The 26,800-nt window shown below is 37.0% G+C and overlaps 1 protein-coding gene across 1 annotated transcript in view; it reads left to right on the top strand.

Annotated features, from left to right (window-relative positions):
* NLK (nemo like kinase) overlaps positions 1 to 26,392 on the top strand; it is a 143,213-nt gene extending 116,821 nt beyond the window's left edge. The window contains exons 5-11 of the mRNA XM_019731400.3: positions 731 to 816; positions 4,540 to 4,749; positions 8,104 to 8,205; positions 16,181 to 16,267; positions 22,693 to 22,891; positions 23,803 to 23,896; positions 26,049 to 26,392. Of these exons, the coding sequence (XP_019586959.1) occupies positions 731 to 816; positions 4,540 to 4,749; positions 8,104 to 8,205; positions 16,181 to 16,267; positions 22,693 to 22,891; positions 23,803 to 23,896; positions 26,049 to 26,103 (833 nt within the window). The 3' untranslated portion in view covers positions 26,104 to 26,392. The remainder of the gene's footprint in view (positions 1 to 730; positions 817 to 4,539; positions 4,750 to 8,103; positions 8,206 to 16,180; positions 16,268 to 22,692; positions 22,892 to 23,802; positions 23,897 to 26,048) is intronic.
* The last annotated feature ends 408 nt before the right edge of the window (positions 26,393 to 26,800 follow it).

Below are 26,800 nucleotides of genomic sequence, written 5' to 3'. Positions count from 1 at the left end.
AAAGGATTAAAACACGTATACATAAAAACTAGAAAGTTCACCTTCCTTAGATTGTTGATATTTAGTGATTGGGTGGAGGGTAGAGAGAAAATATTGGATATTAGATCTTTCTTACATTTGTAAAAAAGATGGTTTATTGCTATATTTTCTTTAAAAGACAGCCTTGAAGCTGTGACGTTTATCTAGCAGAGCTAAAGCCCCCACCCCCAGTCTTTTAAGATGTCGAAAGTATTTTGAAAGTAATTACCATGTTGATTCTCAGTTGTGGAGAATACTAGCAATAAACCTGGGCAATTTTCTGAATTCTGTCACATCAATGAATGCCTGTCCCAGGAAAAAGAGTCCCTGTTGATTAACAGGAACTATTTTGTTGGAGCAGGCTCAGGATCACAGGTTGAAAGTATAAATAGAAAAGCTCCACTAGCCTCACTTACGAGTAATTCAAGGATATTGGTATGGTCAACCTTAACTCCAGTGCCTGAAAAGCTTATCTGTACTTAAACCTAAAGAATCTTTTTAATTATAGACATTATCGCTAGATTGTATAAACCTTTGATGACACTATTTTACGGTAGCAAAATTATACTCAGTCAAGCTTTTAAGGATGTTTATTATGCAGTTATTTAAGGAACAATTTTAAATCCTGTATTCTGTTTCTCTGGTTTTCCCCAAATCACTGATTGAGTAAAAGGAATTACATATCTGCAATTAAATCTGTTTGTTGTTTCAGGTTTGAAATATCTCCATTCAGCTGGCATTTTACATCGAGACATTAAGCCAGGGAATCTCCTTGTGAACAGCAATTGTGTTCTAAAGGTAGCTTTTTGGTTTTTTTACATATCTAAGAAAAAAATCAGAATGTCAAGGCAGGTTTTTCATTTTGTTTTCATTTCTTGACCAAAAATTAAAGAACCCAGTTTTCTCTAGCAATATCACTAGTCATGACCATAGTAACTAATTTGTAGTATTGGCTTGTGGATTTTTCATGATATTTTTCATATGTTTGGAAACACTGAAATTGGAATTACAGTGTGACTAGAAACAAGAATAGAGGAGGCGATTTCTTTTCAGATTGTTCCATTATTGAAGGAAGTGTATATCAGAAGAAATTTTGAAAGACTGGTTAGCTTCTATTTATATGAGAATGAAGTACTGCTTTTAAGAAGACTGTTTTTACACGATTAACATTTTTATGTGCTGTTTGACTGATGTAGCAAAAGTAGGGAAGTGGAAACATTTAAAAGTGAAAATACTAAGCCAGAAAGGGGTCAAATGTATTTCCACAATATATACTAGTCAATCCTTAGTTATTCCTCTGAAGGGGAATTGATTACAGGATATAGTTAATAGCTTCAAAATCTCAGGTCATCCATTTCCATTTTACTTTTCCTCCAGTACCAACCCCACCCCATTGTTTTTTGTTAGAGTGACTCACAAATAGCAAAATCCACACATGTGCATTTCCCCACCTCTAATAGAGGTATGTATTAGCAGAACTCCTTAATAGTGAGAGGTCCATCATATTTTTCCCCATCATAGACATTAGAAAAAAGGGCCTTCCTGTGTCATCTCTGTGTGAGAAAATTAAAATTCCACTTGTTTTATGAGTGGCTACAGTATTACATGGTGTTTCAGTCTACCGTAAATGAAAAATCTTAACATTTTAACTGATATATTTGAAAAGGAAAACTTTTTAAAATGTTTTCTACTTTAAAAGTAATCAGTGGGGGGTGGGGAAATAAAGGTGAAGGGTATTAAGAGGTACAAACTTCCAGTTATAAAATAAATCATGAGGAGAGCATTTGAGATCCTGCTCCCCGTCAGTTGTCATCAGTTGGACTCAAATAAACTCATAAAAATTTTCTAAAAAAAATATCATGAGGACCTAATGTACAGCATAGGGAATATAGTCAATAGTACCTTAATAACTTTGCATGGTGGCAGATGGTTACTAGACTTATCATGGTGATCACTTCACAAGATACATAATTGTTGAATCGCTACATTGTACACCCAAAGCTAATATAATATTGTATGTCAAGTAGTATAATTTTCAAATTAAAATGAATAATTAATTAAAAATAAAAGTAATCAGACTGGTTATTAGCTCGTTGGCAGTTAGACTAAACATTAAAACCAAATATATAAATGAATTTAATTTTTTATTTTAAGTGCTTTCTTTAAACTGTGGGCTAGTTTTCTTTAAAAGCTGATATGTTATGCTGCTTTGAATAAAAAGTCTCTATATTGCTTCAAGAATTTTGTTCCTGTTTTAACTCTAAAAGATTAAAAACCTATTTTTCATATTTTACCTGAAAACAACTAATATTGTAGTTCAGTCTTTTGTTTCCACGGAGAAACTAATTGTCCCCAGAATCCACTGATGTAAATATTCCTTCATTGAGTTCATTCCCACGCTACCTTACCACTTTTGAAAGATGCAACCTATCCCCATAACCTATTTAAATTTTTAAAAAACTAAAAACCTTATAGGCAGGAATTCTTTGTCCCACTGAGACCAAATCAGTTTTATGACAATTCAAGCCAATTTTTTCTGATTTCAGTTTCTGGTTGGAGAACTTCACAAAGCACTTTATGTAGAACTTGTCATGCTTGATGCCATTAACTGCTTGAAGTCCATTTTCCAAATCGTCTGTTATGGTATTGGTACCTCTGGCTACATGAATAACTAAAGGAAAATGTCGTTCATGAATAAACAACACACAGATCAGAACAAATTGAAATTTTGCTCTGCCCCTTTGACTCGTCTTAGTGGCCAACTTTTAAATGCCGCAGTAGAGCGCCAGGCTACAACATTGCTCTCTTCTCAAATGTACAAATTCATCGAAAATAATTATGATAAGACATTTCCTTTACATTAGTATCCTTTCATATTGTGAATATATTTTGTTTCTCATTATGCACAAAATGGATAATTTTGCTGGGAATCTCAGTATTTTTTTTTAGTTATCTAATCATACAAGCTTTTTACTTTGAGTGTAGCTTGTCTTCCATGTAACTTGCCAAAAAATGGCTCCTGCTCAGACTGATGTTTTTAACAAAGGACTTGCTTTATAACAGAAACATTTTTAGTTGGGTGGGTGGTATTTTACATAATATAATGTGTGTGTGTGTGTGTGTGTGTGTGTGTGTGTAATATGTGTGTGTATATATATATACACACACACAGATATACATACATATATACACATACACACTCATAAGATATAGGAAAGTGGGTGTAAGTTGTTTTCTTTGGTCTTATTTTCTTTTAAAAGATATGCTAAAAATTCATGGCCAAGTAATACATTGTAAAATATAATGTGTTGTTGAACTCTAGCCCTTGAGAGGATTTTAATATCTCCACATACAATCATGAATTCATTTAATGTGACCAGACATAGTAAACTAAAGTCTGAGAAGATTGACAAAAATTAGTGGTAAAACTTGTTTTCTTTAAAGCAGTGGTTTTCAAACTTTTGTAAGTTGCCAGACCCATTTTTTTTCCAAATAAAATCTTATGTTGGGACCTCAACTTAGTTACTAGAAAACAGATAAAAAATGTTATTTTGTCACTTAGAATATTGATTCATAAAGTTAATCATTGAGAACACTGGAGCTTCCATGGCCATTACTCTCTTATCTCATCTTCAATGCTCCCAGTGTTTTGGTTGCCCGATATGAAGAAAATTTTAATTCCTGAAAATAAGCAAATGTTGCTGTAGCTATTTACTAACAGCTCACCTTGCAATCTCAGCAGTCTTTTCAGTTAAACACAAATAGCAAAAAAAGATTTATTCTTACATCTGCATATAAATTAGTCTTTCTCATTTACTGTTATGTCTTCAGCTTCTAGCATACTGTCTAAAACATACAAGTGTTCAATTAAATATTTATGGCGTGAAGAAATGAATGAACCTAGTAGCACTTGTATTCTACAGTGTGCTACGTTTTGACATATTCACATATTTGAATGTGAGTTAATATTTTAAACAGATAGCTGATACAGGTGAAGTTTTGGTACAGTGTTTATGGAGCTCCTGAAGTATCTCCTCAGAACTGAATTCAGCAGGACTGTTTGAAACCCATAGCTTTAAAGAAATTTTATTAACATATATTCCATAAAGATAGTGAACATAGCTTAAGAGGTCTTCAACATACACTTTTTTTTTTTTTTAAGTATCTTTCTCGATGAACCAGCCTTGAAAATAGATATCTTGGGTTTTAGAAACCTAGAAATACGCATTTAGCTGTTTTGAGTTTGTTTTGGTTTTTTTTGGTTTAGTTGTCAATTAAAAACAGATTAAAGGTGAGAAGCATATTTTATAATACATCACTTTATATAGAAATGTGGAAGTTTGAGACTTTTCTTCCCTCTCATCCAAATAAGATCAAATTACATATTGACACAAATATTCTCTACCTGCACCATTGAAAACTTGAAAGTTCAGAGGTCTATCAAGATTTTGGTTTTTTGCAGTTTTGTTTTGCTTCTCCATTTGTCTGCTTGACAATATGTCGATAATCTTTTCTATTTAGATTTGTGATTTTGGATTGGCCAGAGTGGAAGAATTAGATGAATCTCGTCATATGACTCAGGAAGTTGTTACTCAGTATTATCGGGCTCCGGAAATCCTGATGGGCAGCCGTCATTACAGCAATGCTATTGACATCTGGTCTGTCGGATGCATCTTTGCAGAACTACTAGGACGAAGAATACTGTTTCAGGCACAGAGTCCCATTCAGCAGGTATGATATCACCTTAAGCTTTAGAAGCTTTCAATTCTATTACAAATTTCAAGGAAAAACCATTTTGCACACATGTCTTTGGGCTTCTTCATTGTACTGTCTGAACTGCTTTTAGCAAATTCAAGTTCACTTAAAATTCAGAAATTTATGAAGTTGAAGATTACAGAGAGATTCATTTTATAACTTCGGAGCTCTTAGCGGGTGTGTTGACTTTATTACAGGCACCGATGCATAGCAGCAGACCCTGCTGCAACAGTTTGCACAGGTATGAACTTCAGTTGTTAGAGAACCTCTGTTCTTTCTAACTGAGTGAGTCTGACTTGAAAATGTATTTGGTGACTTAAGTAAGGTAACTTATGCTTTGTATTTAGAATATAAATTTTGAGTGTTGGTTTCTTTCAATCTGAACATTTAGAAACGTTTCTAACCTACATTATTGGGCTAAAATGTTTAAATATGGCAGAGAACATCAGAAGCTGATTAAAATGTAGCTTTGGGAAGCCATTCATGATATTTTCATTGTCTGCCTTTGTAGCTAATTTATTGCTACACATATTTTCTTAGGATCATTTCTAAGTATTTTTTATTCATAAATTTTAACAGTATGACTTGCATGAAAAGAACATAACAATGATGAGCTCAGGCTGTAGAATCAAATTGGTGGGTTCAAATCCTAGCTCTGCCACCTACCATCTGTTAAATCTTGGGCAAGTTAAACTGTTCTGAGGATTGTTGTGCAGATTAAATAAAGTACTAAAGCGGAACATAAGACCTGACACACAGGGAGCATTCAGTGAGTGCTAACCGTTATGACGGGGGTGGTGTGCTGGGATACTGGGGGTACAGCAGTAAAGGCAAAGTTAGTTCCTGCCTTTGTGAAACTTCCACATGACAGAAAATAAATAAGTGTACAAATAAATATAATCCCAAGTAATGATAAGTTCTATGAAGAAAAATTAAACTGGGCGGCCAGGTGGCTCAGTTGGTTAGAGCACGAGCTCTGAACGACTGGGTTGCCGGTTCGATTCCCACATGAGCCAGTGAGCTGCGCCGTCCACAACTAGATTGAAGGACAACAACTTGGAGCTGATGGGCCCTGGAGAAACACACTGTTCCCCAATATTCCCCAATAACATTTATTTTTAAAAAAAAAAAGAAAGCAAAATTAAAGCAAGTTAGGGATAGAGAATAATCATGAAGCAGAGCAGTGCTCAAGTGTTCTCTGAGGGGATAGCACTGGAAGGGTGACCCAAGTGAAATGAGGGAGCAAGATACTGGGGAAGAGTGTTCTGGGAAAAGGGACAACGAGCATAATAAAGCATCTGAGGTGGGAACAGTGTGGCATGTTGAAAGGATGGCATGATCAGGAGGAGCAAGTACGAGACAAGGTCAAAGAGAGAGAAAGAGCCTGACCATGGCCACCTGACAAGCACTTTGGATTTTATTCTCTCCAAAATGTAATGGAAAGCTATATGAAGGTTGTGAGCAAGGGAGTATTAAGATTTGATTGATCACATTTTAAAAGATCACTTTAACTATTATATATCTTTGTATTCTTTATAATTCTTTGTAATTCGAACACTTGACCAACAATGGAATCATTTCTTTAATGCTCTTTCTACAAAGAATTGTTCACTGATATATTAGAAATTATATATGCTGTGATCAACATTTAAATTTATTTCTCCACTATATATTCAAAGTTTAATTTTTTAAAGTTTACATCTTAAAAATTGATCCTAGTGATAAAAATCATTATATATAACCTAATGTTGGGTACTGTTGACAGTATCCACTTCACTGTTCAATTTCTTTAGAAAATAGAGTTTAACAGACTTACCTATAAAACTACCATATCTGGATATAAGAAGCTGCCATACAGAAAAGCTTAAGTACAATTTAAGGGGTTGTTCAAAACCTATATATTAAATAAGGGTCTTAGTTTGCTCCTGAAAAGAATACGGAGGGTGCCAAAAAAAATGTATACACATTTTAAGAAAGGAAAAAACTATTAAAATTGTAATACTCAATATATACTGATAACAAAAGATGAATACAAGTCATGTATACATTGTTTTGGCACCCCATATATAAAAGAAAAGGTAAAGCAACTGGAATAAGTGGTGTTCAGATAACTCAGATTCTAGAGAAATACATGGGTCTTGAGCTTGCCAGTCTGACGTAGCCACTGGAGGAGAACTCAAATCTATCATCAGTGTATTTTGGGGTGAGAAATCAAGATCTGGAATGGAAAAAGAATCTGACTTGTCAACGGAATTAGTTGTTTTTCTGTAGCATTTTCTTTGTATCTTTGAGAAATAAATACCCTAGGTACTATAGTACCAGCAAACATCATAAAAATGTTTCTCATCCATAGAGGTGGGACCCATTTTAAGCAACTTTCTGAAAGTTTTCCATTTGTTTTCATGAGCCAGTCATTTCCTTCTGCCTTTAGGGGATTTATTAGAAGTCCAAAAGTATCACCAACACACTTTTCCCAAAAAGCTTAGAGATCTTTACTTCTGTGGAAAACGAGCTACTTAGATATCTCCATTATCCTGGAGGGCAGTGATCGTGATGGTTACCCCTCGGTTTAGACAAGTGCAGAAAATAGTGCTTTATATTTGGTATCCCCAGCACCAGGAAAAGAAGTATTCTCTAGGTAAGAATTTTCCATTCTGGAGGAAATTGAATGAAATGTTATTGCTAATTAGGTTATAAGGTTAGAACAGAAAATTAAGGTAGTTTGGTACTTACAAAGACTTATTTGTGAGAAGACTGGTTTTTATCGGTCTCTTTTATTGTGCCCAGCTAACTAAATGTGGCCTTATGCACTGTCATTATTAGATTCTAAGTCCCAGAGTTTCCTGTTAGTGTAAGAGATTTCTAGAGTAGCTAGAATGTAAAGGGTGTATAACTAGCCCCAACGTTGATGGCTTAGGTTTCATTTCAGCTATGAATGTTCTGGGTATTTACTAAATCGCAGCTTCCTGATTGGTGGGTTAGCTCCTGGAGGAGCATGAATCCGTGTGAAGCATCAGAACCTGTTCATTAACTGTTTGAAAATAACAGTCCTTAGCCATCAGTGAAAGAGCAGTTCACCTCAGCAAGGACCCTGGATGCTATAGTATCAAGACACGGGGCAGGTAGATGCAGACTCCTGAAGCACTTATAGCCTTAGAACGCCGTGCTTGCCAAAACATATTTTCTGTGTTTCTATCACATGGGTTCCTAATAAACATTTTTCTGGGGTTTTCGCCTTAAAGTTCATTTCCCCCAAATTTGGTCCTCATCTCTAAAGAAAAGTTGTTTTCCTGGGTTTATTATCCATCTGTACTTTATGTTTCCTTGTAGTTGGATTTGATTACGGATCTCTTGGGCACACCATCACTGGAAGCAATGAGGACGGCTTGTGAAGGCGCTAAGGCACACATACTCAGGGGTCCTCATAAACAGGTAAAAGGAGAAGGCGGGTACCTGTACTCGGTCGCCATCTGTTGGGGCACGATTTCCCTTCCAACAGATTAATGAAGTGAGAATTTTTAGACAGAAACATTACTTGTAAGTTTTATTCATTTTGCATGTCATGGCCATAAGTAAGAAAATGTTAAATATTTGCCAAATCAAAAATATGGTAATTCCCAATACTATTGGAGAAAGTAAATATTATTGTAACACCATTGCTAATAAATGACCCCTGACTTTTTGTCTCCTGGTTTTTCAGTGTGTCTGGGAAAAGTTCCTGGGGGGTGGGGCTTTGACCGCAATGCCATGACCTAATATATATATATATGTATATGTATGTATATATATATATCAAGATGTCCTTTCCAAATATTCAGCCAAAATACCTGGTATCTCTTATTTCAGCGAAGAATGTGAAGCTGTTTCTATTGTACTCTTGCCACTAACACAGAATCAAATGGGAGTGTTGTTAGAAAAGAGGTATGAAGAGAAAGATTGCCAGATTTGCACTGATCGATGTTACTTGCAACCAGCCAAGTCACCGCTGAGAAAGACAGGATGGTTTTTATCTCCACCCTGTTGATTTAGCAGCATTTTTCAGAAGCACTTTCCTAATCTCCTTTGGACAGTACATCTTAATGAGGTGAAGACTGAGTAAGGGGAATAGTTTTCCTAGGAACAAATTGAAACAGAAAGACTCGGCAACTAATTTTCTTGGACTTTGCCGTGGTTTCTTTTAAATTGGGTGTTTAGATGATCCGACTGTTCATTAGAAGATCTGATTGACCTAACTGACCGAATGACAGAGTAAGTTTGACACTCCTCTCACATTACCAGCCAGACCTGGCCTTGTCAAGCCAAGGCCTTGCCTTTCCCTGCCAGTTCCCTCTATACTTCTGGTGTCACTCCAGTGCATCCATTTTTCACCGGCATACAGAGCCATGGGTAAAGTATGTTAGCTCCTAAAACCAGCCTGAACTAGTAAATAGAGATGTAGATGCTGGTATTTTAAATAGGCCCTGCTGGTTATACCCTTGTATAGCATTTAGTTTAGAGCTGAAATAATTTGAGGCCCTAACTCCCTTACAAGAGCACAGTAAGTCTTAAAAAGTAATGACGCTCAGATACGCTGGAGGAAGGTTCTGTATTAATAGAAGGAACTGAAAATATCTATTATGTTCTATGTATTGGCCAATATCAGGAATTAAACTGATTTATCAATACCTCTTGGTAAATGTATCCTTGGCAGTAGGAAAATAATTTTCCTCTTTAACTGACCTCTTTAGGTCAGTAAATCTTGCCTGGCTAAAGGTAGCCAGTAATGAAAAGTAACGACGATCAGATACCCTGGTGCCAGCCTTCCTCAGTGCCACCCTTCCATTTCTAGAGGAACTTTAACCATTGCTAATAGTTCGCAGCTAAGTCATCCTTGTGTCAGAGATGCTAAACAGCAGCTGAGAGAGCAAGACTTCCTTTGGAGTTTCCAGCCTGCTGTCTAGAACAGCTCAAAATGTAACTTACTGCAGCAAAAGTCATTATGCACTCCTTTGAGCATTTCCTGGCAAGTGAGTCCTTTTTCTACTAGAAATTTTAAAAATCTGTTAGTTGTAAAAACCTAGAACTTTCGATTAAATAAAAAAACAGTAAATATCATATTATCCAAAACAAAGGGTGGAAGAAAGGAAAATTTTAAATTCCATATTTATTTAACTAGTTAAATAGGTTAAGGTGTTTAACAGAATCCTATCTTAATACATTTTTACATGAATTGGCCTCTTGACAGTAATGCCTCTTAGAGTTTAACATTTTGCTCATCACCAAGTTTAGTGATGGCTTTAAGAGAGCACCAAGGTAAAAGTTAGGGGTACCTCTGGCTAGTGTTGGTGTCAGAATATTTTAATTTTGAAGAGAAGACTGATGGAGTAGGAATTAGGAGACCATTTCTGCTAAAAGGGTAGATATGCTTTGCACAGACTTTAAAGTCTTATTTTTAAAGCTGCAGACGGTCTCTCAGGCAGGTGTTCATGGTCTTTGAACACTAACCCAGGTGGATTTGTATAGAGTATAACTTTATACTTGCCATATATAATTGAATGTAAATGAACTTAGCATAGTATTTGGTTTCATTTCTTTCCCCCAGTATGGAAATTGTTTTCTATCTCCATTTGCTAGTTGATCTTTATACCACCACTGCTCTCAAGAGAAGTTAACAGACCCCTGAAGCTCTTAAGCCAGTAGTCAGATTCTGCCTTTTCCCTTCACACTCCCTACTCCTTCCTTTACCCCATGAAGCATATCTTATATGCTTGTTAGCCTGTTAGCAGCTGCTTGAAGTTATCTCCATTCATGTTATAGCTATTTAGAGCTGAGACTGAAAGACTCATACATACACACCCACACACCAAGTATATTTGGTATGCAGCCACTTGGATTTTTTTTTTTTAACCTCAAAAGATTAATTTGGTCCCCAATCCAATATATACACTACAGCTTGTGTAGTTCTGTACATCATGACAATTTTGCAAAGAGCTCAGTGCTCCATGCCGGATATGTGCTCTGTTTATGTTTCTCTGGACTGTAGTAATTAAAAGCGGCAGTGGTGTCAGTCTCAGGCTCACCACATTGTACAGCATGTTGAATGATATCCCAGGAGTTGTACACTACTGTTTTCAGGCAGACTGAGCATGAATCCCGACTCTACTAGTAACTCATTTTGTGACACAGTAATTACCCTCCGTGTGCCTCAGTTTATTCACCTATAAAATGGGAATAAAAATGATTTCTACATCAAATTGTTATAATAATAAAGAGTGTATGCAAGGAAAGCATAGAATAATATCTGGCATTCTAAACACTTAATAAATATTAACAATTATATTCTAAAATAGTAGATATAGCTTATGATTTTAAAAAAAATATGATCAAGTGGAGTTTATCCCAGGAATGCAAAGATTAATTAATACATTAAATCCTCACAATACTATAATGTATCATTTATTATTCCTTTTTACAGATGGAAGATGAAGGATTACAGAGGTTAAATAATATGCTTAAGGCCATAAGCCAGATCACAAAAATAGATTTCTCTAAATCTAAAACCTGTATTCTTAGCCAGTCACTGCCTGGCACACAGACCTTCACAGCAGATTGTTTTTTTATTTTGATTTGTTTATATGCAAGTTATATGTAAGTACATGTAAAATAAAAATTTTACTGAGACTTAGTCATCCCTAGCTACCCCACACACCGTCCCAGAGTCTCCTCTGCATTGATTTGAGAATATCTTTCCAACATTTTTCAGTGCATTTATTTACATATATTTGTACAAACCGAAATATGTACTATGGTTTGTTGGGACTTTGTGAAAAATATATACATATACAGGAGAACCTAATTAGCTGTCTTCTTAAAGTCATAGATTACTGCCTCAAATTAATTTGTGTTGGTTGATGAATATACACACTTCCGTGTGGTGTAATCGTCAGGACTCTTCCCAGTGAAACTCAGTTAAAACTGGCTTCAGGAAAAAAGGTACTTAGTGGCTCATGTAACTGAAAAGTCTTGAACTACAACTGACTTGAGGACCTGCTGGATTCAGGTAGTCAACTGATGTTTCCTGCCAGGAATTTTTGAGCCTCTGTTCTGTTTTCCTGTGTTGGATTCATTTTCAGACAGGCTTTCCCCCACGTGTTTGCAAAAATGGAACCAGCAGTGCAGGCCTACATTCTACTAGCAATATCACTCCTTCAGGAGAGAGCTCTCCCAAATGGATCCAGAAAAAAATATTGGGAAGTTCTCTGATTCAGTTGGGAATGTGTTTGGTTATAAGTAATAGAAAATCTTGCTTACAGTGGTTTAAAGAAATAGGAGTTGATGTTTGCCTCATATCTGGTCCAGAGGTCGGCAGTCTGGAGCTGACACAGCAGCTCAATTATGTCACCAAGAATCTAGTTCTTTCTTTTTTTTTGCTCTGCCATCTTTATAATGTTGCCTTCTTACTGTCTTGCTGATAGCCTCATGGTCACAAAATGGCTGTAGGTTGTCCAGATATCATATCCACATTCTAAGCAAGCAAATGGAGTAAAGAGGGGGCAATAGCAACGTCTGTCACTTTTATCAGGAAAGCAAAAGTTTTCCCAAAAGCCTGCCTACCAAACTTCTGCTTATATGTCCTTGTCCAGAACTGTGTAATATGTGGCCTCCCAAATGCAGGAGGGCTAAAGAAAAAAAAATGAGTATTTTCCATCCCATATAATGAAGGTCCATAAGGGAGAAGAGGATTGGGGGAGTGTGTTGGGTTAGCCATCCATGGCTGTCCCTTACCTGTTTTAGACCATATGCCTGTGCTAAAGCCAGTACTGTGCTGAAGCCCAGGCGAATATATTGTTGGATCGGCCAGGCCTGGGTCAGGTGCCATCCCTGGAGTGGGGGCCTGGCCAAACCACTTGATTTGAGAGTGAGAAACGAGTGTTCCCTAAAGGTCAGGGAATGCTGGGCAGACAAAAACCCTATAGTATTTTTTATTTATTGTCTCTTCTACAACTCAGAATCTTGGATGAAGAGAACCTCAGCTGCCATGACCCAAGTATCTATTCAGGTAGAGAGGTACTTGTTGAGGCTCTGACCTGTTGATAGGATTGAAAAGTCTAATTTCGTCGTTTGTTCAACTCTTACGAGGTTTAGATCTTCCATTTTTCCTCAAGTTGTTCCCAGCTGATTGTGTCAGAAATAGATACATTTTCACTGGAGTTAAAATAGTTCTGTCCCCTGACAGGGACCGTGTCTGAACATTGAACAGAATCAGAGTATGGTAGAGAGTTCATTTAGTTCAAACTTCTTATTTTCAAGTGGGAGTTTCTTTTATATAACCCCACAGTGCTTACTGCATGTAGTGCACTGTGCATCGTGTATACTCATTTAACATTGCTGACTGAAGCTCACGGCTCCTTTGCTGCCAAATGAAAACTAATAGGAACATCGAACAGGACTCAAACAGCCTGGCCAACTGCTGTGTGGCCCTCACACTGCGGTTGGCTTATGACTGGCATATCCATTGAGGGCTTCTCATCCACTTCCAGAAGCTCATGCTTGCTTCATTTCACTGACAATCACAGTCATTAATAACGCTCTTTATAACCCTTCCTGTCCTCATGATTCAGCACTGGCACCCACTCACTCCCTCATTGCTAAGTGACTTACAGACTTGCAGAACAAACAGAAAATGGACTGGTGTATTTTAAAGGGGGCGGGGGGGAAGGGATGTGTGTGAATGTTAGGGGAATTGGCAAAAACTTTTTCCGAAAGGAGATACTTAGGGCATCTTTCCAAGCATTCTGTTTTTTCTCTTACCGAAATCGATTCAATTACACTTGATGAGAAATACAAACTTCTTGTCTAGTTCTGAGACCCTGGGCCCAACTGGTTTCAACCATAATGGCTGGTGAATTAGAGGGGAAGATAATGGAATTAGAAACGCAGCGTCTCTAACATCGCATCTTTCCTGGGGAGCCGATGCTAGGAACTAAGTTATTAATGGTTATCTTTCTGGGGAGGTATTGGCATCATGAACTGACTCTTCTTTTTTTCTATGTGCCTCTTTTTAACATGCATATAAACACAGCAAAGAAGAAAGCATATAATATGACGGACTCTTCTACGCTGAAATTAAACTTAGCCTTAGTTTGAGTGTATTTGTTGGGGTGTACTTCTGTAAGGAAAGATTGAATTTTAAATTTCATTTGCTTTTCACAAGCTTCCCGTCCCATATCCAGGCGTCTCAAGTCTTACAAATTTTGCCTTCTGATTTGTTCTCTATCTTCCATTCAGTGGCTTCTGGAACTATTTATGTTTTTCTTGCCGACCTGAGATATGTGATTCATCTTTGTTGCCCCCACACCTAGCCCAGGGCCCGGCGTTTGGCGGATGTTAGCTTAGCATTGATATTGGCAGTAGGCAGGTCTGTACTAGTGCAGCCTCATAGATGAGAAAGCCACGGTTCAAGTGACCTCCCCAAGTCTAGTGATGGCAAAGTCAGAATTTGGACCCACATCTTCTAGTACTCATTCCGGTATTCCCTTTCCTAAGCTATAGCATAACCTCCACGACAAAACTAGGATGAGGGGGAGGGGTAGGTTTCACATGGGGAGTGGAAAGGAAAGAATTGCTTATGGTGAAGCATTTGAGTCAGTAAGAATTGGCTGGAATTTGACTGCCAACCTGCACAAACCAGTGAAAAAGAAGACGGCTATTCAGTCAAACCAAGAATCAGAATCTTTTAAGAATATCAAATTACTCCATTTTACACAATAAAAAAAAAAATTCTTAGCAGAGGGTGGCCGGATAGCTTAGTTGGTTAGAGCGCAGTGCTCTTAATAAGGCTGCCGGTTCGATCCCCACATGGGCCACTGTGAGCTGCACCCTCCACAACTAGATTGAAACAGCTACTTGACTTGGAGCTGATGGGTCCTGGAAAAACACACTTAAATAAGTAAAAAGGTCAAAAAAACAATTCTTAGGGGGGAAAAAATTTGTAAATTGAGTTATAAGTTAAAACCTCTTCCTCACACTCTCCACACACCTCATTATCTTGACTAATACAAATTGCAGAACTATCATAGACTTACATATTTTTAACAAAAATACTTTATCTGCAAACATGTAAATGTACCAATAAATAATAGTAAGTTGATATAAAAATATTTGAATGCCAACTATATATGGGTTCTGTGTACAATGCTTTTTATCTGTAGTAGTCCTGTCAAGTCTCATACAATTTTTTTTATTTTATTTTTTTCTGAAACTGGACTCCTCAATTTCCCACCTCTTCTCCAGGGCCCTCAACTGAGGGCTATGACCGCCCCCCCCCACCCCACTTCTAGGGCTGCGGCTCATACAATTTTAGAATTAAAGTCAACTTAGGAGATCATTTAGTTCTATCTGCCTCATTTAATACTTAAGACTACTGAAATTCAGACATGTTGATTTATCTAATTTGTTAGACTAAGATGAGATGGGAGTTCTAGTTTACTATTACTCCTTGATCCTGAAGAAAACTTCTGTAAGGTGAATAATTACCTCCTGATGATTCTGAGGTATCTTGTTCTTATTGGGTTTTCCTATGTGGCTTTGTTGGAAGGAGGCAGATATGTAAAATACTTGATGTTAGTAGTTGTCATAGCAAGATTCTGAGGTTGTGGTTGAGGTACAAGGAGACCTTTTCGGGTTACTTGTGTGAGAGACAGCAGTGTTGCCATTCACCTCCTCTGTCCTCTGACTCTCCAAGCAGCGAAATGGAGGCTTTATAAGCTCAGGGGCTTCTCAAGTCATCAGAGCCATCTCCTTGCCTCAGTGCAAGAGTGTTAGACATTGGCACGTGGCTATGCCTGCCACTCACAGAGACAGTGACTGAATGAGAAATCAAGTGCTTAAAGGCAAAATAAGTGGGACCAGCAAAAGCAACAGCATACTTGCTTAAAAGATTCTGTAACTTCCTGAATGTCTTACAGCTTCTTTAGGACTCGTGTTTTAGCAACTCTGTGGTAATGTTGCCATAAGACATAGTTCACATGTTTACTTTGCACAGTTTACATGCTTCACTTTGCATGTGGCCAACGTATTAAATCTTTTTTCTCCCACCCCTAGGCATTTGGTCTTTCTTGCCAGAGTACTTACAGTATAAGGCTAGAAGGGCCCCCCCCCCCCCATTTTTACAGGACTAGCTTTCATTTTCCATTGGCTCTTTTGTGCTCTAGGCTACAATGGCTAATCATGTAGTATAAAATATGCCACTGGAAGTTAATGACAGTTGTTTTTGAAGACTGGTTAATGAGGGAAATACTCATTCCCTTTGAGTTTAGACTTATGTGCATACATCTTTTGAGCTAGGTACTTATCATAAATTGGCTGTATTCCATATCTATGTACCCAAAGACTCATTTACATATTTGCATTCTTTATTTTTTCACAGCCATCTCTTCCTGTACTTTATACCCTGTCTAGCCAGGCTACACATGAAGCTGTTCATCTCCTTTGCAGGATGTTGGTCTTTGATCCAGTAAGTAGTGTTTGTTTTTATGTTTTTTAATGAATTCAAAATATGTGTGTTCCAAGAAAAACATCAATAGATGTGCAATGTAAATAATGACTTTTCAAAAGAAACTTCAGTCTCCAGTTTCATGTATATCATGTTTACTCATCACGCAGAAGTTTGATTATTAACACATACGAATTGAGGTGAAGAGAGATAAGGAACTGTGTCATCCTTTTTTTATCGCGATATTTGTAAAAGGAACTTGGCACCAAGTTAAATCAGGAGGAAAAAAATTAATATTATTTGAAAAGATCTGCCCATTTACATTGCATAAAGAAATATTTACTCTCTGAGTTGTTGAAATGTAGCTTTTCCAAATGCCATTTCTAAACTTGACTCTTCGGGGACAAAATTCAGCTCTTCATTTATTCATTCATCCAAAGAATATTAGTCACATCTGTGCCCATAATTATTGTCAAAAGTGGAAGCATTTAGAAAAGAATTTTACGTGCTGAGAGTACAAGGAAGTCACCAAATACAAAAAACAACAGATATTTAAAGGGGGAAAGTACCCACAAACTTACCCATTATTAAGTTTACATTAGTCTGTTCGTGATGAGAAAACAGCAACTTTCTCAAAGGACTATCAAATCCACAAAGGTCAGAACCGTCTTGAGACATCAGCAATAACAAAACTTAGGGACAGAAATGTTTTGTTAGCGAATCCAGGTTTGTAAGAAATAGTCAAGCTTTTATATTTGGTGGACCAGAACCAATCAAGTGACCAAGTTATTTTTGTTACATCTCGGGGTACAAAGTGGATTTTTATTTGTTTAGTGTTTGTTTATTTTTTATTTTCCTTTTGTTTGTTTACTTTGGCATGTGAGGTACTTTAGTGATACAGAAGCAAGACGAAGTGGCAGTTCTGAATTTCACAGTCCCTCCTTGTGGGCAAGTTCCTGCCATTAAGGACTGTTCCAACCACATAAGTTGCTCAAGGAGCTAGTGATTTAGTGTCATTCGTTTGGTATTTTGTTTTATTTGGTAAGTTTATCTACATAGCTCACAGGAGATGTTGATTTGATACATAAAGACCTTTTGTATGGTTAACAAAACTAGAGCCACGAACTTCAGGCTTCAGAGGTATTTTCTGTCTGCCCTTAGAGGATTTTGTCAAGGCCCTGAGATTAAAATGTACTTTCATGTGTCAGAAATACCTTATTCTCTTTATTAGTTCTTCCAGATTAGGAACCAAGAACCATGAGATTCACCCATGTCAGCTTTTACCTGCAGTACTTACCGCTGTCACGTGTCCTCCTTCTCTGAGGTCGCATGTTTATGAACGGTCCTGACCTGCCAGAAGCTCTTAGTCTTTACAACCCTAAGGCTGGGATGTCCTAAGCCATAGAAGGGATACCAAGCATGGTTTCCTGGGAGGCCTTGTAAACCTCTGTTCTACACGTGAAACATAGTCCTTATTCCTTAATAGTGGGATTGTCACGCCTAATTCAATGAAACTTGTGGTGTGGTCATAGTTATAGATTTATCTGTAAGAAGGAGGGAAGATTTATCTGGTAAGGAGGACAGATTCTTGGTCATTAAAAACATAAAGGAATTTATTTAAGGAACACTGCGTAATATTTAACCATTTTATCATGATCTCGTAGAACAAGGCCAACCAATATACATTATTGTTTTACAAAATGATTATTTTTAAATTGGCCTGATGCTTTATTAGTTTTATGGTTGGTAGAAAGGATTCTTTGCTTTCTGGTTCTGAGAGTTCAATTAGAACTAGAACCATTTTAAAGAGTGCTTTATTCTGATTTTAACCTGTTAAATTGAGGGTTAGCGATACATGAAGAAAGAAATGATGTTTTTAAAATAGCCATTAAAAATCGAACATTAACCATAGTTAAGTCAAGTTTATTTAGTCCATTTAGTCTGCAGTAATTAAGTAAGTCTTATTTTGTTGCTCTCGGGTGAAGCAGTCTATTGCCAGGTGTCTGCTCCTGGACTGAAACCTTCCTGGAATTCCTAACTCAATTACTTGGTTCAGTCTAAGAGGTGGCTGTCGGTGGTGAAGATATCAGTTATACCCATGAATTTATACCATGAAGACAAATGTCAGAAGTACCTGATGACCGTTCTTCGCTGAGGTCCTTGTTAAATTGCTAATGGGAGACTCAATCCTAATCTTTAGCTTGGAGCATGAGCCTTTAGGCAAATCTAAGAAAAAAGCAGAAACCACCAGAGGATAAGAATAAAGGGCTCTGGTGCTTTTATTATAATATCAACAGTATTGGAAAGAATGGGGTATAATAAATAATTTATAAAGATGTAATTAACTATTGCCTCAAAATAGTGAAGACATTAAACAAATCTGAGAGACCTTAATTTATCTAAAGTCAATAAGTAGTTACAAGCAATTTTTTAAAGCACAACAATACTTATTAGGAATATAGACAAAATTATTTCCTTTTTTCCCCTTGACAAACAAAACACATGTTATCTTGCATACACAGCTTCCTGCCATCACACATTCTTTTACATTCTTTAAAAAAAATATACGTGTACTTTAACCCAAAGGTATTTATTGGCACATCTGTTTTAACTGTTTACTGATGGCTACTCTACAGTGTATTAATGAAGAGCCTAGGTATATTAAAATTATGTTGTCCAGGTATCTAAAGACTATTTATTAATTCAAATTAGTATTAATAGAGTCTTAATGTTAACTGAAAATCAGGAGATTAAAATTTAAGTTGACACATTAAGTCTTTATGTTGTGTGGCATTCTAAAAACTAATTTCTTTTTAGAAACACATTACCTATTATCATTCATCTAATTTACTTGAATACATAACGTTGAAATTCCATAATTTTAGACAAGAGTGATAATTAGTTTATCTGAAAATTCAAATGCAAAATGATTATGCTTTTTGTGAGAAAACAAACCCACAACTTGTATAAACTAGAATATTTTGCTAGCATTATCTGTACATGACAGTAAAATCAGGGAGAAAACAGTTGTTTTTAAGGTTTTATAACTATTAGACTGATTTGTCCAGTCATCTTGCAAAGGAATATCACATGACCTCTTATACAATTACACATTTTGCTTCCTACTTTGTAACCTAGTAACCAAGAGTATTATTTTAACTTACAGATAAAGCCTTTTTAAATCTTTGATTTACAACCTTAGCAAGAAAAAATTTCTAAAGAGCCAACATATTTAATACATAAGGAAGAATAATTAAAAAAAAAATTTTTTCCCATTTCTTTTTACATATCTTTAATGTGTTAATAGTGTTTCTAAAAGCCGGTTGGAATGGGAGTTAGCTCCATTTTATTTTAAGAAATATCATAATATGATGTATTAACTCCCTTCAGAAGTATACAAAGTACATTGATTTGTTTACTTAGAAATATTTTATATTTATAAAATGGAAAATTTTATCAACTCCTTCAAAAGTAGAAGAGCCAATTTTGCTAAAGCAACAAAATTGGGATAGAAACAAGTGTCCGTATCTATTACAAATGTTGACCATTAAAGAAACAAGATATGCACAATATGTAATTAAGATACAAAGGACATAATTAAGCACCATTAGGTCCTTCAAAAGAATACCATTACTGTTGATAACATCCATTTGTGATCAAAACATTTAATAAAATGGGTATAGAAGGAAAATACCTCAAGATAACAAAGGCCATATATGATAAACCTTCAGCTAATATCATAATTAACAGTGAAAAACTGAAGCCCTTTGCTCTGTGTTCAGGAACATGACAGGGCTGTCCCCTATCACCGCTGCCATAATATTCAAAGTCCTAGCCAGAGCAATCAGGCAACAAAAAGAAATAAAAGGCATCCAAATTGGGAATGAAGAAGTTAAATTGTCACTTTTTGCAGATGACATGATGCTATATATAGAAAACCCTCAAGACTCCACCAAAAAGCTATTAGAAACAATAAACAAATACTGTAAAGTTGCCAGCTACAAAATCAATGTACATACTATGTATATACTAACAATGAAATCTCAGAAAAAGACATAAAAAAAAAAAAAACAATTCCTTTTGCAATTGCAACAAAAAGAATAAAATGGAGTAAACTTAACCAAGGATGTGAAAGACTTATATACTGAAAACTATAAGACATTTTTAAAAGAAATTGAAGAAGACTCAAAGAAATGGAAAGACATTCCATGTTCATGGATTGGAAGTATCAACATAGTTAAAATAGCCATATTACCCAAAGCAATATAGAGATTTAATGCAATCCCCATCAAAATCCCAATGGCATGTTTTAAAGAAATAGAACAAAAAATCATCCGAATTGTATGGAACCACAAAAGATCCCAAATAGCCAAAGCAATCCTAAGAAAAAAGAACAATACTGGAGGTATCACACTCCCTGATTTCAGCTTGTACTACAGGGCAACAATAATCAAAACAGTATGGTGTTGGCAGAAAAACAGACACATAGACCAATGGAATAGAATTGAGAACCCAGAAATAAACCCACATATATATGGACAGATAATTTTGGACAAAGAAGCCAAAAACGGAGTAAAAAAACAACGGAGAAAAAAAAAGAAAAAAAAAATACCATTGCTGAAAATTTGAGTAATTTTGTGATTTCTTTCTCAATTTAGCAAGATAGTTAACTTATTTTCCATGTTCATACCTCTTACAAAATGACAATCTCCTTTTTTTAACCTTGTTTCAGAAGTCCGAAGGGACTTTAATTTGTTTAGAGAAATGGAAGTTGATCATTACATGCTAGGGATTTGATTTACTTTTTGTACAAAGGCTTCTCTTAGGTAAGACACTTTAGAAGACCCAGTATGGGTGCTCAAAGATCATACAAACACAGAGCACGCTATCAGTAGTTGGGAAAACACCAAAATCTTTTCAACCCTGCCTTCTCAAATTTCAGAATCCTCAGACAAACAAAACAGACTAACATGGAAACAAACCAGATTACAGCTGTTGGTGGCAGCTGACAGGGACTCGATTTCTGACATCTGCTACCTGACAGAAATGACTTAATGGTGAGAGGATAAAATTAAAACCCAGATTCAATCACTGCTGCCACCAGTGTGGACCTGATCAGCCATGCTCAATCGAAAACGGAAACAGACTTGGCCAGGAACCAGATTTAGTGTGTGAAAGCCGAAGAGCTCACTTGTTGGGATGAGGGGCCCGGTCTTGGGCCAGGTGCACCATCGGCCGGCTTGTTCGTTTTGGTTCTGATAGTCACCCTTTGTCCCAGTGGGATCTCTGGGAATAGCTGGACTCATTGTGGAAGAAAAAGGAAAAGTTTACTTGTTAAGAGTTCCAGTGAATCAGACTTCAGCTGGATCACCAAATACCAAACATGGCAGGGGGCAAAAGGAACAAAACAAAGGTTGTCAAGCTCATATTTGTCTGTGGTGGATAAACAGCAGCTTTCCTTTGTAATGATCAGTCCTGAAAGGTCACGGCATGCCTTTTAACATTAGCATAGCAAAAAGTCAGAGATAAAAATGTTTTTAGGGAATCTAGGTTTATGGCAAATAATTAACATTTTACTATTTGGGGGACCAGAACCAGTCAGGAACACCCAGGTATTTTTTGGTTTAGTTGAATACAAAACGGTTTTCTTTGTTTAAATTGTGTTATGTGAAGTGCTTGATCATTGTGGAAGCAGGGCAAAGGGTCAGTTTTTGTTCTACTCTCTATGCTTGAATCCATCCTTAAATCCTTTAAAATTCACTTTCGGTACTACTTATATGTCCACTGAGCTAAAGGGAGGCACAATTTTTTCTTTTTTTTTTTTCAATGGAGAAATGTTTTTCAGTTTATCAACCTGAAACTAGTATATTAAGTATTCTGATCTGAAGTGTCAAAAACCACAGGCTGCTGATTTGAAGACTGAGCCGAATACTTAAACATGCCATTCAGACTGTTATCCGCTGCCCAACTCCAGCAACTTTCAGATAGGCTTTTGCCCTAAGTTGATTTGGTATTCTAAGAGAAAAGTTTCAAGCAGCTTTATATAATTGCCACCATGATCACCTCTCTTCTAAATGCTTAGAAAATACAACTGTTACTTAAAATGTAAACTTATCCCCTCCAAAATATTACATATTTAAATACCATGGTATTTGTCATTTTTGACCTTACATACATTTATTTCAAGGTAGGAACTTTTCAGGATCTTAGCAAAGTCATTTCTTAGTGCTTTGTGGTGTATAGTGGTTTCTAACAGTAGTTTCTTGTTCTAAGTCACAAACTCCCTCTACTGCTACATTTCCCACATCTAAATTCAGTTATCCCTCTTTACACAGGATATACCGTATCAGCTGTATAAAGTAGTTACTGTGTCTTGTGAAAGCTCCTGTAGGGACAGTCATGTTTATCTGTAGTGTTGATGTGCTGGTCTCTAAATTTGATTTCAGTCCAAAAGAATATCCGCTAAGGATGCCTTAGCCCACCCCTACCTAGATGAAGGGCGACTACGATATCACACGTGTATGTGTAAATGTTGCTTTTCCACCTCTACTGGAAGAGTTTATACCAGTGACTTTGAGCCCATCACCAATCCCAAATTTGATGACACTTTTGAGAAGAACCTCAGTTCTGTTCGACAGGTTAAAGGTGAGTATCTTTTTTGGCCTTTGGCCAGCCAGGATAACTAGTAACATTTTTCATTTTGTGGCTGTGAAAAGCTGAGATCTAGAGGGTGACCAAAGCTCCTTCATGTGTTTATTTTACAACCTTGTGTCTAGCTGTTTGTCCAGGACATATATGCCAAGGAGGCTATGGGTGTTACAAAAACTCTTGATTTAATATTACGTCCAGGGGAAGGTCAGGCAAAGGAATGAATATTTTGTTCGTATTTTCAAAGCTGATTTATTTAATGAGTGTGACTCAATGTGTTTAATATGTATTCAGTCAGTGTAATTTATTTCATTGAATGAAACATAGTGGACTTCTTTTTTTGTATAACACCCACTGAGGGAATCATTCCTTGCATGATGACAAGAGAAGGGAATTTCTGCTAGTCGACTCATAAGATTTCCTGACACAATCTCCTATTGGGGTGGGATGGGGGTTAATGACACCCAAAATTCTGAATGATCTGTGTGTCTGTTCTAGGGCATTTTAGAAGAGTAGTCCCCAAAGTATGTGCCTAAACACCAACTGAGGTTTCTTAGTGATTTTCAAGAAGGTGGTAATTACCAGCAATTTAGAAGAATTCATTCCTAATGCCAACTCTGTGGGGTCACTCTCAAATTTATAGACCATTTTCCTCCTCCTCCTGATGGGATTTCCAGCCCTTATAATGCCACTTTGGGGCGGGGTGGGTCACAAGGGGGGAGGTTTGTCTGTATTTAGCAGCAACTTTCATTTTGGTTTCAGGATATTGCTGCTGGATTCTGCCTGATAGAGGACGGGTGTTTGATTTAACTAAACCAGTGGGAAATGCCGGCTTAGAGTTAGCTGAGAATCCACTGCTCCCAGACCTGCAAATTGGCATGCCTTTATGATGTTTGTTTTCTCCGCAGAAATTATTCACCAGTTCATTCTGGAACAGCAGAAAGGAAACAGAGTGCCTCTCTGCATCAACCCTCAGTCTGCTGCTTTTAAGAGCTTTATTAGGTAACTATATGGAATTCTTGTTCGAATTAAAAGAATGCCATTGTGATTTGGTTCTTCAGCGTATTTCTGTTTTTATTTAGATTAGGTACCACAGATTTTAAAAAGGTCCAACAGAAAGTTTCTGTTAGGAGTTTTGGCTTTAGTCAAAAGCATATTAAAATGTAACCATTAGTGTTTACAGTGATGCTAGTTCACTGTGGTTGCTTTGGCCATTTTTCCCCTATATGACCCATTGTGCTGCCTGACTGTGTACGTAGGGGTCGTCCTGCCCTTCTATAGCAGCCGGGTGGCAGCCTCTCTCCTGGAGTTAGACATGGTCACCTGTGTTCCCACTACCCTCCCCATTACCTTAACAGTAACTGCCAGAAAGAAAATTGTCTTTTATAGGAGGCCTGCTGGTGTGTGCTACGTAGAGAAACAGCCAATGATAGCCTTCCTGGTTAAAGAGCTGTAAACCCACTTTGGAGCCTAGCGAGCGTCATTCTCTTTGTCCTTTCCCTTCTCAGTCTCTTTTTCTCTTAACTCTTCGGATCAATCAAGGTCCAGACAACAGAAAGAAACCACACCCTGTACAATGTAATAATAAGAAGCATTAACTAGGAAAATTACTATACGGCAGGATATGAAAGAGGATTCAGAAGGGTCCCGGATTCAGTAGCAAATGCAGAAAGCCTGTACCTTCCTCTAGCCTGAGGGAGCGTGAACCAGGAAGAAATGGAGAACTTAGAGGAGGCCCCTCCACCCAAGTCTAATAAGATTTGGACCTCTGTGGAGAGGATATGGCTATCACAGGAACACACAGCATCAGGGTAGTGAAGAAACTTTCAAAAGTGGAGACAGAACTGGTCCATCAAAGAGGCCTGCTGGGTTGCAGAGAAACTCGGCAGAAGGTTTGGGTCAACCAAAGCTGGATCTTTCACGTCAGAAAAAAAACACCAGAATCAGAAAGGGCAGCTGCTTCCTACTGCTGTGGCCTTGTAGGCTCCTTGCAGCGCCTTCTGTCGGCAACGGCTAACATCAGGCTAGGTGGCCAAGGAGAAACGGGAACAAGGTCTGGCTCTGGTGACACCAAGCAGGACAGAGTAGGGCGGGTTTTACCTGAAAGGCCACTCTGTCTCCTTTCTTCGCCACCTGCCTTCCTCGCTCTCCTTTTTCCTCCTCCTCCCTGCGTCTCTTTCCCTTCTCACTTCCATTCTAATTGACCTTCGTGTGGTATTGATGTTGATTGAATTTATTGAACCAAAATGCAGACTTTTTGTGTAGAATTTTTAAATCGGGGTGACTTTCATTTCTTCCACCTATGTTTTCAGTAGAAAGAAGGAATTGAGTTGTACCTTTCTTTCTTCGTGGTTTAAAATTACTTTGTTTTAATACTTTTCCCCTTAGAATCAGTGACCCAGTCAATCAGCTGTTTTAATACCTTTCCAGGTGCAAGTTATTCATTATCCTGGACCCCAGGGAAGCAAAGTGGTTACGCACACACCCTCCTGTTTATACTCTAGTTGGCAGCATTAGAGAGACACATGAAATAACTGAAAAAACAGATCTGTGGATAACAAATGCTAAATGATTACTCATTACTACTCAATTAATACTTGATAAAGAAGGCTTATGAGGCTCATTCAAAATAGGTCTCCACTTCAAGTCACTATATTTTGAGAGGCTACTTCTAAATGGCTAATTCTGCATTTTTTAAGGTTAATTTCCTGATTGATTATAGACATTATTATTTATAATAGCTACCATTTACTTTATATTTTGAAGTAGTCTTTGTGAAAAGCACTTTGCATACATTATCTCATTTATTCATCACAATACTGAGGTGGATAGCATTATCCCTTTCCAGAAGAAAAAAGGATGAAAGAATTTGCTCTATGTCACACAACAAGTAAATGACATGTTGTTTTCAAATCCATGTATAAGCCACTGGACCATAGAGCCTCACAGTAGATACAGACCCTTAAACAATTTGGAAGAAATGCAACTTTAGATAACGTTAAAGAATAATAACAGCAACAATAATAATATAGTAATAATAATCTGGAACTTTACAATTTTTTTTAAAGGAAGAAAGGAAAATAGGCAGCAGTGAATTGCCTTTTGCCCTTTGTGGTGTTACAACTAATTTCACCATTTCTCCATTTTTTTCTAGTTCCACTGTTGCTCAGCCATCTGAGATGCCCCCATCTCCTCTGGTGTGGGAGTGATGGTGGAAGATAATGTACTACTGAAGATGTAATGTAGCTTTCCACTGGAGTCTGGGATTTGCAATTCTGGAGGTTAATCATGCTTGTACTGTAATTTTACTAATGAAGTTTTAAATTAACAACCACTACTTGTATGATATGAATAATATTTAGAAATGTTACTAGACTTTTAATCTTGTAAAGTGGTTGTGCTTTTAGAAGAAAAATATTTTACCCAGAGTTGCACATGTTTTATGAATTTAGTGCAGCTGTTATGGCTCACCTCAGAACAAAAAAGAATTGAACCAAATTTGGGAGTTTGGGGTTTTGTGCTTTTGTTTTGTTTTGTTTTTCTTTTTTAAAAATGAAGTGAGATTGTTCACACATACACACATACAAAGGACAGTCATACATTTTGATATTTGAGCCATTCCTGAAAATTGGGGGTTTTCTAAAACTAAAGAATCTAGAAACCTTGCCTGCGACCAATCATGGGGCCACGTGAGCTGATCGTGGCTGCACCTGGGGGGGAGGCGGGAGGGGCATGCCACCTAATGATCGAGCCCTATAATTAGCTTCTCATTAGAGCCGTGACGGTAATGTGTGCTGTCTAAAATCCAATGTTGTGGGTAGAGAGAATGAGTTTGTGACTAGGAGAGACTAAACTTCTGTTTTCCTTACCCAGTATAAATATATATATATATATTTAATCTATTTT

Source organism: Rhinolophus sinicus, chromosome 12, assembly GCF_057876585.1.
Source record: "Rhinolophus sinicus isolate RSI-liver-muscle chromosome 12, RSI-T2T, whole genome shotgun sequence".
Lineage (NCBI taxonomy): Eukaryota > Metazoa > Chordata > Mammalia > Chiroptera > Rhinolophidae > Rhinolophus > Rhinolophus sinicus.
This window is presented reverse-complemented; position numbering and strand designations above follow the sequence as displayed.